The following is a 12,911-nucleotide window of genomic DNA, read 5'->3' on the forward strand; positions in this document are numbered from 1 at the left end:
CCTGTTACTGTATAAAAGACATGAGTGACACTGAAACCTATCAGAGACACCCAGCTGCTCTGTGTACTGTGGCCACAGTCATCATGCGTGAAATAGTACATTTGCAAATTGGACAATGTGGCAACCAAATCGGCTCAAAGGTAAGAAACTAGATCCTTCTCCATTATTTAGTGTTTTGAGCCTTTGTCTACTGAAAATATTGGTGTTATGTAATAAAATGCTACATAAAGAATTTCTAGAAATGAAATGCTAGCTACATATCTGCTGAATGATTAAAGTTCATGTTTGAAATAAATTGCCCGTCTTGCCCGTCACCTTGCTGAGATGAAACAAATGTTTTGACAAATTCTTCAGTGCCATCAATTAGATTTAAATAAGTCAACCGTATCATTTGAGTTTTTTAGAAATATGATTCAAAGTTTAACACATCCTGTTTATTTGTATGGTGTCACTGACAGTTGAGTGACACAGGGTGTTCCCTGTCAAGCAGTCTGGGAAAAGATAAGGGGTAAATGCGAGAATGGCATGGGTGGGACTTTTTTTATCATGGCAACCACAAAATAAGTGAGGGGAACTACAAGATAATAAAGCCACATATTGCTTTTTGACACCAGGAAACAAGTCAGTCCATGAACAAAGCAGTTACTTTTGTGACTATTGCCTTTATAAATTTATAAACTTATCTTCAATAGCAGATATTTCTTATCTGGTCAGGATAACTTCAGCTATAAGAGTTTAATATTAGAGGTGTATGCAGTTACACTCTTCAAAACAGAAAAAGCCTGCACAGATGAGTAAATGAAAAAGCAACCATCAAGGTGTGAGCTGCTGGATGGAAATATTGCCTGGGTCTTCAATTTCTTGCGGAATTTACATTCATTTAAATACTAATGTTAATAAAGTTTTGCTACAAATAACGTCTTTCAACAAACCTAACTTATTTTCTTCAATTTTATTTCGCCTTTGTCTTTCTAGTTTTGGGAAGTGATTGGTGAAGAACATGGACTCAATGCTACAGGCAACTATGAGGGAGACAGTGCCCTCCAACTGGAGAGGGTCAACGTCTACTTCAACGAGGCACATGGTAAAAAAGATATTACTCTATATCAACTTCAAAATGTTCATTAGTAGCTTCATTTTTCTTTATTTCTTATTCAGTTGATGTCATGACCATAAAGAAATCATTGCTGATTACCAAATTATTCCTTTTCTTATTGACTGTTCTCAAAATTTGACACCAAATTTAAGATAAAGTTGACTTCAGCATGCCTATTTAGCAGCTATATTAATACTATTTTCATTATGTTTGCAGGTGGTAAATATGTCCCCAGGGCCCTGCTTGTTGACTTGGAGCCTGGTACAATGGATAGTGTACGAGGAAGTCGCATTGGGGCCCTTTTCAGACCAGACAACTTTATCCACGGTAAGAAAATGTAAAATTCATACTGGAACATTTTTACTCGGACTGCCCTGCTTTTTTGTGGGTGAATATAGATTCTTTTTTATTATAGTGTGGAAAAGTAAAGAAAAGTCACTTCTAACCTATAAACATTCATGGTACAGTAATATTAAATAGAGCATTGTCAAATACATTTTCAAGTGCATCTCGGAAAATTCTTTAGGCACAGACTAAAATGCGTTTTGACACAATTGGATAAAGATAAAGATAAAGATAAACTTTATTGATCCCCCATGGGGATTTTTTTTTCGTTACAACATCTCAAGAAAACAGGAAACAGGAATATAATTATCAAAAATAACAAGAAGTTAAAAATAAAACATATGTACATCAGGGAGAAAAAATACAATAATAGAATAATACCAGGTATGTACACTTCCACTTGTGGAAATATTTATTATTAATTAAAAACACACACAGTGTGTAGCATTATTGATTTGAGTTATGAGGTGGTGATGCTGTTAAAGAGTCTGATTGAACAGTCTGACTGCAGATGGAATGGAAGATCTGCGGTAGCGCCACTAATAGATCAGACCAACACATTGTTGGATGTATGACTGCAAGGTAACTGGTTCCAAAATTGATTTCATTAAGCTAGGTCAACATAATATAAAAGCGATTTGTATACTACACATTTTGTATTTAATGTGCAATAGGAGATACTGAATGTTTTACATCTCCTGCAGACTTCTTAATGGTTCACAAAAAAGCCTCATTGGTGAAAAGTATCAAACCCGCCCCAATATAAGTTTAACTGTTATGATTGGTCCAACCTTAATGAAATCAAATATAAATCTTTCTGAATGTAAAAAGGCCCAAGCATACCTACAAGAGCAAATAAGACATGGAAGATTCCTTTTATTCCAAGGCTATAGATATATATTTTTTTAAGATTTAGTTTTGTGCATTTTCTGCCTTTATTGGAAAGACAGGACAGTGGATAGAGTTAGGAATCAGGTAGAGAGAGAGAGTGGGAAAGGAGCCACAGGTTGGATTTGAACCTGGGCCGCCCGCTTGGAGGGCTACAACCTCCTTACATGGGGCACGCGCACTAACCACTGCACTACCAGTGCCCCATCTGCTGCTTTTTAAAGAAATGCCATTCAATTGCTGTATAATTAAATCCTCCATGTATTACTCATTTTGGTATTAAGTGAAAATGGATATATTTCATTTGACTTCCTAATATGAAAGTAACAAATCAAATATTTCATAAATCTGAGGGACTAAAAATTAATGCTATAAGACTTTGAAAACATTACCTTAATTGAAGTTGCACATATTTAACCAAAGAAAAGTGGTGACATATTCATAGAAATATGGATAAACAATCAAACTCAATCTTGACAGCCCTGAGATTCTTAAGTATTGTAGAGTTCCATCTATAAGGATATGGTGTAACTGTTGTGTTTTTTATCATTATAAGAGGGATTGTATGTCCCCATGACCATTTCTTTTGGCAATTGATAGATTTAGATTCACCAACAAACTATTATTTTGGTGTTCCAGGTAACTCAGGAGCTGGGAATAATTGGGCTAAGGGCCACTACACAGAGGGAGCAGAACTTGTGGAGCAAGTTATAGACCGAGTGAGAAATGAGAGTGAAAGCTGTGATTGCCTGCAGGGCTTCCAGTTTGTTCACTCCTTAGGGGGTGGCACTGGCTCCGGCATGGGAACCCTTCTCATCAACAAGATCCGAGAGGAGTATCCGGACCGCATCATGAACACCTTCAGCATCATGCCATCCCCTAAAGTCTCTGACACGGTGGTGGAGCCATACAACGCCACCCTGTCGGTCCATCAGCTCCTGGAGAACACAGACGAGACCTTCTGCATCGACAATGAAGCCCTCTATGACATCTGTTTCCGCACGCTTAAACTGACTACACCAACTTACGGGGACCTCAACCACTTGGTCTCCATGACGATGAGTGGGGTAACGACGTCTTTGAGATTTCCTGGACAGCTCAACGCTGACCTGAGGAAGCTAGCTGTCAACATGGTTCCTTTCCCTCGCCTCCACTTCTTCATGCCAGGCTTTGCCCCACTGACGGCCCGTAGAAGCACACAGTATAGAGCCCTCACAGTGCCCGAGCTCACCCAGCAGATGTTTGATCCCCGCAACATGATGACAGCATGTGACCCAAGGCGTGGGCGCTACCTCACTGTTGCTGGTATCTTCCGTGGCAGGATGTCTACCAGAGAGGTAGATGAGCAGATGCTTGCAATCCAGCAGAAAAACTCCAACCACTTTGTCGACTGGATCCCCCATAATGTCAAGGTTGCCGTGTGTGACATCCCACCCCGAGGCCTCAAAATGGCCTCCACTTTCATTGGCAATAACACGGCCATTCAGGAGATATTCCGCCGGGTAGGCGAGCAGTTTTCATTGATGTTCAGACGAAAGGCTTTTCTCCACTGGTACACGGGGGAAGGTATGGATGAAATGGAGTTCACAGAGGCCGAGAATAACCTCAATGACCTGGTGTCAGAGTACCAGCAGTACCAAGATGCCACTGCTGATCAAGATTTGGAAGCAGAGGACGAAGAAGACGAGGGACCGTCATCAGAAGTGACAACGCAGGTTGAGTCTCGGATGGAGGTTAAACTGGAGACAGTGTCGGAAACAACCAACGAAACCGCAGAGTAAGAAGGCATACAAGATAGATGATTTGACACATAGTTGAAGGAATGATGAAGGCATGTGTTATTGATGGTCTGCAGAGGAACTCCTCATTTTTAATTCAATAGATGCTATAATTTGATTTAAATAGCTTTTACTTGATAAAAGATGTGAAACTTGAACAAGGTGCTTTATGTATTTGATCTAATTTTCAATGGGTCGCCCTGTGTGTTGTTTTTTTTTTCTGGATTACATTTTTCTGTTTTATTGTATGTATTTGAAGATTATTGAAATGTTTGTAAAAAATGGCAAATGAAAAAAAAAATCACACTAGCTTTATTTAACATATGTTACAACCCTATAAATTACATTTTGATGGTTAAAATATTGGATTTTTTCAACAGTCAATTTTGCATTGTCATTTTTGCATAAGCTCAAAATAGTATAAGGACCCAATACTACCCTTCTCATCTTGTTTTATCATTTGAAGTTAAACAGGAATGAAACTAAACTTAGCTGCAGTGATGGACAGGTCTGTGACAGCACAGTGACAGTGACATGGTTGAAGCCTGTCACAGTTTCCACATGTTCTTAAGAATCTGGGACATAGAGATTACACATGACTAGGCCAGAGTGTCTGCACTCTGAGATAAGTACACGGCATGGCCTTGCCTCAGCTGCACTGCTGCAAATCATATTGAAGACGCTCATAAACAGGGATAAAGGAGACAACACTGCATGTAACACACACGTGGATATAGGTTATGGTGACAGTAACAGTTTATTGCCTCACACAGACCATGTGCTTGAAGTTCCAAAGGTTGCAATGAGGTCAAGAAGCAAGCTCTTACTTAACAGTCAGATAGACCAGTAGCTCCAAAAGTTAACAGATAATGTATGCTTCTTTTTTTCTTTTTTTTTTTTTTACCTGCGTCACCTTGACACTGTTCAACATGAGGGTACATTCAATCAGGAATGTAGAAGTAGGAAAATGTTCAATTGTATTCAGTGGGCCTGAAGTTATTACTAATAAACAGATATTAGCCTAAATCTTCTTTCATTGAAACACATTTTTGTGTCTCTTCCTTTCATATTTATAATGCAAACACCTCTCAAATGTATGTCCAATCCTTTCATATTTATAATGCAAACACCTCTCAAATGTATGTCCAATCCTTTCATATTCATAATGCAAACACCTCTCAAATGTACTGTATTTCCCATCCTGTAGTTGAACATGTTTCAAAGTATTTCAGGGTTGATTATGTAACTTGTCATATAAATAATACCATACACCGGCAAGTTGTAATAGCTTTAAAAAACAAAAAAACAAACATGAGATATGTGCAATATCGACATGAATTGCATGAACATTTGATTAATGACTTGTTTCTTCTTGGTCTTCTCATTCAGTATACCAAGGTTGCAGAAAAACTGTCAACCTTCACTCAGCTGACTTGTGCCACACCGAAGGTTAAATGGACGAAATCACACGGCCTGAATAAACAGCTGAATATGAATGCATCGTGTTTCACAGTACAGTGAACCACGATGTCATTTTCGGTTGTCTTTTATTTTTTTCCTCACTCTAACTCAATTAAATAAAACGTTGTTTTCTAGATGTCTTCAGTGTCTGGCAGCACTCATGCGGCATTTTCTCACTCGAGGAAGTACGTCACTAACACTACTCATGTGACCTCTCTGGGTAAGAGGGAGGAGGCTGAGTGGGTGTCTTTGAACGTGGTTCACACATTTCATTCAGTGCGATTGTGTGCCTGCCTGCTGGCTTATCCACTCCTCGACTCTTATCAGTAGCCTCTGTCAACCAACATATTAAAAACCATGAAGATCTGGACGTCAGAGCACGTATTCAAGTAAGTGGCGTTTCTTAGAAGGCAATTTGTCTTTAATCTGCTGATGTGTTATGAGTCTATGAGCGGTTCAGTGTCTGGTTCAAGCTGTTCACCTGAACTTAAATACGCGGATATCCATAACTTAGCGTTTTAGCGAGGATGCATGAAAGAAGGCACACGAGATATCAGTGATGTACATCATACAGTTAACCATTAAACGTAAAAAGCTGTCGTATTGCATAATCCGCCGGTCGGGATCAGCCCCCAGCGTGCGACCTTTCCCCTACATCTTGCCGCCGCGTCTGCCTGCGTCACTGCGCAAAGATCACTCATTGCGTGTTCATGCGTCTCCGTGGCAACCGTTAACGCTACCTTCGACCATCGACTGAGCCACATTGTACTTGTACAGCATCTCTTACAAACTGTTGTGAAAAATAAATGTATCCTATTTTTTTTTATTTTATTTTTTTTTAAGATTTATTTCTGGGCTTTCTGGGCCTTTTAATGTAGAGACAGGACAGTGGATAGAGTCAGAAATCAGGGAGTGACATGTGGGAGGGAAGCCACAGGCTGGATTCGAACCTGGGCCGCCCGCTTGGAAGACTATAGCCTCCGTACATGGGGCGCGCTCACTAACCACTGTGCCACCAGCGCCCCAATTTATCCTATTATTGTGGCTAAATTAGACTTGGCTTGGAACAACTTGACGTGGGCACTCGTTCACTGGCGTAACACATTTTATAGGAAACATATCTACAGCTTTCAATTAACACTTCCTCCATAAAACCAATATTCACTGCAGAAAATACATCTACCACCAAAGACGCTATTTCCACTCAAACGCTCAAAGTCACTGAAACCCAAGTCTAACGATTCAATTCAGTTACAACATTTCTGTTTTCCTTGTCTTATAAAGCGATTTGTCATATCTGTACTGTAGCTGGCAATCACAAAGTCAATCGTTGCAATTATATTCATATTTGCCTTTTCTTCTGCAGCCATCCTTGGGAGACGGTGACCAAAGCTGCTATGCAGAAATACCCCAACCCCATGAACCCTAATGTGATTGGAGTGGATGTGTTGGACAGAGGCATTGACAAACAGGGACGCCTCCACAGTAGAAGATTACTCGGCACAGAGTGGGGTCTTCCTTCTATAGTGAAATCTGTGAGTTTTAAACCATATCAGCAGTATTACTCTGCAGTCTAGCTTCATTGTGAAATATCTAGCTGCTACTAACTTGTGGTTAAACACCTTGGAAACACATGTGACTCTCAATGGACAAACGCAATAGAAAGTTTGTGATTGTGGTTTGGTTGCTCAACCTTGGAAGTTGCTTAATGAAAGCAGTATGACCTGCCTAGTCATATATCAGTGATAAGGTTAGTGCTGTCCAGCCAGCCAGTGAGCGGGACCTTAACCTTGCAAGGCTATTTCTGTCCACAGGGTAGAGGCAGCAGACCTGGTGGCTTACTATAGCCCAGGCCATTTTATGGCCCTGCTCCACGGCTCGTGTTGTACGGGACACGGTAGTGCCATTTCTATCATTGCTTGGATGCAACCCCTGACTGCATATGATGTAACTTTCCATAGCTGTCTGCTCGGGTTGAAACTAGAGGTCACTAGTTACAGAGGCTTCTGAATGTCTGCAACATGTCACGTGAACTTTTCTCCTTCTTTTGCTCTGAGCTCATAAATGATGTGACCTGGTAGAGATACTATTCTGCTTCCAACCTGTGTAGACATTGGCAAATCAGCAGCTCTTCTTTGGCATTGACCCTGGTTCAGATGTTTTAAGGATAAGGTTGTAGTTGGAGGCCATAGCCATGAATAGCCCCTTAATTCAAAGGGCAGTCTATGACACAGAGTGTCCCTGTGATTGATAGCATAGTAACCCAAGCCTTAATTAGATTGTCTCTAATCTAGTCAATCCCAAGCCTAGGTGAACTGGGTATTAACTGGATGCATCAGGATGTCGTCTTCCTGTTGGTATACCCTGAACTCTAAAAAAAAGAAAAAGGTCATTAGGCTTACCTTTTTATTTAACTTGACAATTAATTGAAATTAATTAATTTGGGTTTTTATGTTAAAAAGCACAACAAAATAATCACTTTATTTATTGGAGCACTTGTGAGGTTGGTTGGAACTTCAGGTTCATACAGATTTCAGTCTTTATTTCCACTGTTCATACATTTAATATTTGGCTGTACTAAGCTACAGAAAGCCTCCTTTCCCAAATGGTCCGCTTCAAGAAGCTTATAATTCAACTGTAATCTTTGGCGTCTTCTCTTTGTTTACATTAAAAACACTAGATTAAGTAACAATGTTTTCAACAGAATTTAAGACAAAGTCAAAACACGATTTGTTTACAGTGTTTGTGGGCATGAAGCTTTGTGTCTCGTAATCATTTTTGGTGGGATAGATCAAGCACAGAGTAGGCTGAAATTATAAAATAAATGCACAAATTGTTAAAAGGAATGACTGAATGAAAATGAAGTTTGCTGTTTACTTGAGTTTGTAATATTGTGCATGTCTTGTCTTTTTTCTTCAGATAATTGGGAACGCAAGGACGTACACATACGTTCAGGAGCACTCTGTTGTGGATCCCAAAGAGAAGACTTTTGAACTTCAGTCAACAAATGTGAGTCTTTATGACACAACGCGCCCGAGTTGTACCCACACACAGCTGTGTGTGTTAAACAGTGAGATGTCTCTGGAATGAAGTCTAGCTTGTCCTACAGGCCAATAACTCTCAGCTCAACAATGAACACACATTGTGCTGCGTTCACATGCTCTCACTCTGACTACTGTATATCTTAACATAAATTTCTAATGTTTCCTCTATAGATCACTTTCACAAACATGGTGTCTGTGGATGAGAAGTTAACATACAAGCCACACCCTGAGGATAAAGAAAAGTAAGTTGTGTTTCATTTCTATTGGAAAGGATTTTAAATAACTTTAATAATTCATTTCTAAATAAGACTTTAACACTGATTGTTTTTAACCCACCTCAACTCTAGGACGATACTGACTCAGGAAGCTATCATCTCAGTGAAAGGAGTCAGTCTCAACAGTTACCTCGAGGGAGTAATGGCCAGCACCATCTCTTCCAACGCTGGGAAGGTAAGACATCTGTTAGAAATGTCTTTTTTTAGTAACACATGTGTCTGTAGTGAGTTTTAGTAGGACAAATGTTGATCTAAACATCTCGTAAAACATATTATTTGTCTACCTCACTTAAAAAACCCCCAAAAAAACCATGGCAGAGTGGCACCATATCGTCCACTTTCATATCTCAACCCAAAGCCATATCTTATAATGTATCCTAATTTACTGCTGATGATGCAACAATGTGCTTTATGTAATTACTGCACTTGTAGTTCCTAGCCTTTTTAACTTGTGATCTCTTCAAATTAAGCAATGTCTACTGGCTGCCTTTTTTTGTATTTTATATCTGGGTTGAGAAGTTCTGTATAACCGTAGAGTTTTTCTCTTTTATACTTCGGTTAAAAGTAATGGATTTTCAGGCCCTAAGGGGAAAAGTATAAAATGTTTCACAAGAGTATTACACAAAACCTTGGATTTAAAGGAGAGAAATGTGGGAGCACCAGATATGTGTTCCCAAAGACGATGTCTTTGTTCTTTCTCATGGCGGAGATGCTCAAAGCAAGTGTGCTGTAACATCATGAGTACAGTCACAATGTAATGCCTGTTGCTAGTAAACACAGTCTCAACTGTACATTCTAGCAAAGACCTTTGAAACACATTCCTACACAGCTTCCCGAGCTATTAGTAGACTTAAGCATGAAAACAATTGTGAAGTAACTTAAATCCACATTTACAGCAAAAGAACCCTTAAAGTGCAGAGAGCAGGTAGAGCATGTACTAAGAAAAGAGATAAATGGATAGTAAAAAAAAAACTGCAGGATGCAAAATAAAACATTGCCATACTTCCTTTCTTTGAATAAAACTTGATGTTATTCCTTTTTTTTTTTTTTTTTAAATCCCCTTCTGTTGACTAATTCCTTTTTTGTTTTTATTCAGGGTCGTGAAGCCATGGAGTGGGTGATCCGACGACTGAACGCAGAAATCGAGGAGCTGGCAGCAACAGCACGCACGACCATACGCACCCCCATGGCTGCTGCTGCTGTCACTGAGAAATGACAGCCCGCCTCTCTTGTCCAGCAGAGTCTGAGAGAAACAACCTGCCGGTACAAGCAGCATCGCTTTGTGATGCTCTGGTGCTGTTTTGGTGCTCTAGAGATTTTGTATTATGTGAGGGTAAAACTTCATTCATCTCATAAACTTTACTATCTACATTAGATATATATTTTAATAGCAGACTGAGATATAAAGCGATTCTATGGAGTGTTTTCAGTGCATGCTGCCTCGCAGGACTGCACCGACTAAGTAACTTTGGGGGGAAAAAATAAAGAAAGCAAGCTCAGGGACAAGTTTAAACACCACTATTAACTGTGTTTGGAAACATGTAACTTTGTCAAAAGGTAGCAGAACCACTGGGTGACCTGGGGAGGAAAAAAAAAAAAAAAGAAAAAAAAAGTGCCAAAGCAGACACACCCACTTTTTGTCCAGCCTCTTTCAAGCACCTTAGCCAGTTGTGTTTTCATCAGAACACCAGTAAGTCTCCTCTAGCTCCTCTCTCTGTGCTGACAACGACAGAGTTGTTAAAAACTTTAATTGTGAAGGGAATAATCTTGTTCTAAAAACAACAATGCCATGTCAAAGAAGGAGTCAAGTGTGTGGCATGTCAAGGGTACATGAAGGTGGTGTCAGGTGACGGAGAGTAAAAGCTTGGGTTAGCACAGCCGACAATAATGACATGTTAATCTGTTTCGCCATACCTGTAAAAGAGCTTTCTATTCAATGTTTTCTTGCGGGACCTCAGTAATAATAAGACACTTTGTCCCAGGCAAAAGTTTGTCAGCCTGAATGTTAACTGTATTACGTTGTAATGTGATAACTAATAATGCTGTTGAGATATTTAAGTGAAATGAAGGGATCAAGCTACTTGCCATATTTATGTTTTTGAAGGAGACCTTATCAAATGCTTTGTTACTCTAATTTGAATCAGTGCAATGTGTAGACACTAAAGCAGTAAGAACTATCAGTTACATACCGTACTTGAACATGTTCACTGGACTCAAACAGTTTTATCAAAACACTCAAGACTTTAGTTTCTCGGTTATAACAAAGACCTCTCAGCCTGTCCTCTCTGTGGACAGGTGACACTGATTTGCACTTTAGATGTTATATTTTTAAACAAAGAAAAGCTGCTACAATTCTGAGGTTGCTAAGCAGTCTTAATATTTTGGTAATACTGTTTTTGAGATGTTAGATGTGGTTAAAATAAGCATATGAAAAAGCTTTCTCTTCATGTAATAGACAACATTATGGTCATGGGAAAGTTTCTCTAATTTATTTTTTTTTACACGTTACAGGAATATTTATTTAGAGAAATGGTTGGTTTTGAAGTAGTAAGCTGTGACTGTGGTTGAGTATTGAGAAATGTGATATCTGATGCTTAGTTAATAAATGAGATTTTGTGCCTATGTTAAATATGTCTCACTAACTGAAATGTTGCAATAAAGTTATGTATTTTAACGTGTTTCAGAAGAGCTTTTCCATCATTATCCACACATTTGATATTCATCCAATGTAATTATTTCAAGAAGCAACATGACCTTGATGAAAATGTTTTCTGAAATACGATATTAGCTTGATTTTTATATTGCTTCAGTCATGAAATATTCTCCAGGTACTCTGTCGAAATCATTGTTGGCTAAAGGAAATAAGAGTTAATTTTGACCCATATTGTCAAGAGTTTACACACTAAAACTAAAGTTGTGAGTGAAACTATTAACTAGAGTCCTGATTTTGATGTATTGTGTACTTTTCTCGAATTAAGCTTGTGAGCAAACTTTCTATTTATTCAAATCTACATTAAATTTAATTTATATTTATTACATTATAATATTTTGCATTAAGCTATCCTGCAGGGAATAGAGTAAATTAAGGAGTTCCATCATTACCAAATGCAGACAAAGGATTGCATCACTTGTTTTGTCTACATTATTCTCAAATGTTTCATTCTTTCTAATGACTTTTTTTCGGTACTTTAGGTATAAAGTGAGGCTTTTTCAGATTATACTTTTTCTTCAGAAATATGTAAAATGCTTAAATCGCTTTTACTTTTGGATTATAGAACTTTGCCCACTGATGAAAGGCCTTGAGGGGTGAACTAGTACGACTGCATTCCTCTTACGGTGTTCATACATAGATGATGCAAGTTGAAATGCAAAGGCCAGATGCTGCCACGCTGTGGCCAATTGATTGATTTGCAATTTCATCTCCAGAAGAAATACGCAAAGATTTTATTAAATGTCATTTTGGTGAAAATAAATAAATAAATAAATCCATATCCAACCTTAAATTGAATGTTTGGAGTTAATTATTAGTTGTGTTTTCCCAAACCGAGGTAAGATGAAGTTAACACTTTCTGTCCAACAAAATGTGATGATAAAGATAAGATAAGATAAGATATACTTTATTCATCCCAGCAGGGAAATGTAGGTGTTCCAGCAGCCACCATACATACAAACACACAACACAACACATATATACATACATATCCCACCCATACAAAAAAAACATGAGCCCACAATACAGTTTGATATATGCAACTCAGGCTGAGTTGACACATTTAGTTTATTTTATTTTTGCTTTGAGCATGAGACATTAAAACTGTTCAGAAAACCAACATCAAAACAAAAACATCTCCCCTATTTATCTATTCGCATGAGATTTTTTTTTACGTTTAATTTTTGACACCAGAGCTCTTCACACTTGTCTGCCCTCTGCTGTTTTGGAGGATTTGTCTTATGACGCCGGAGCTGTCGCAGCAGCCAATGGTGGACGAGCTCGAGCATTCCCTCAGCCAATCAGAGGCTGCGG

The 12,911-nt window shown here is 38.7% G+C and overlaps 2 protein-coding genes across 2 annotated transcripts; both read left to right on the forward strand.

Moving 5' to 3' along the window:
- On the forward strand, positions 1-5,133 carry tubb1 (tubulin, beta 1 class VI). The gene is made up of 4 exons (XM_020636723.3): positions 1-140; positions 976-1,084; positions 1,313-1,423; positions 2,969-5,133. The coding sequence occupies exons 1-4, from the start codon at positions 21-23 to the stop codon at positions 4,108-4,110; spliced, it is 1,482 nt and encodes a 493-aa protein (XP_020492379.2). The 5' UTR covers positions 1-20; the 3' UTR covers positions 4,111-5,133.
- A 664-nt stretch (positions 5,134-5,797) lies between these two features.
- On the forward strand, positions 5,798-11,565 carry prelid3b (PRELI domain containing 3). The gene is made up of 6 exons (XM_020636712.3): positions 5,798-5,957; positions 6,935-7,103; positions 8,488-8,577; positions 8,784-8,854; positions 8,960-9,062; positions 9,984-11,565. The coding sequence occupies exons 1-6, from the start codon at positions 5,926-5,928 to the stop codon at positions 10,101-10,103; spliced, it is 585 nt and encodes a 194-aa protein (XP_020492368.2). The 5' UTR covers positions 5,798-5,925; the 3' UTR covers positions 10,104-11,565.
- The last annotated feature ends 1,346 nt before the right edge of the window (positions 11,566-12,911 follow it).

This window comes from Labrus bergylta, chromosome 5, assembly GCF_963930695.1.
Source record: "Labrus bergylta chromosome 5, fLabBer1.1, whole genome shotgun sequence".
In the NCBI taxonomy this organism is placed as follows: domain Eukaryota; kingdom Metazoa; phylum Chordata; class Actinopteri; order Labriformes; family Labridae; genus Labrus; species Labrus bergylta.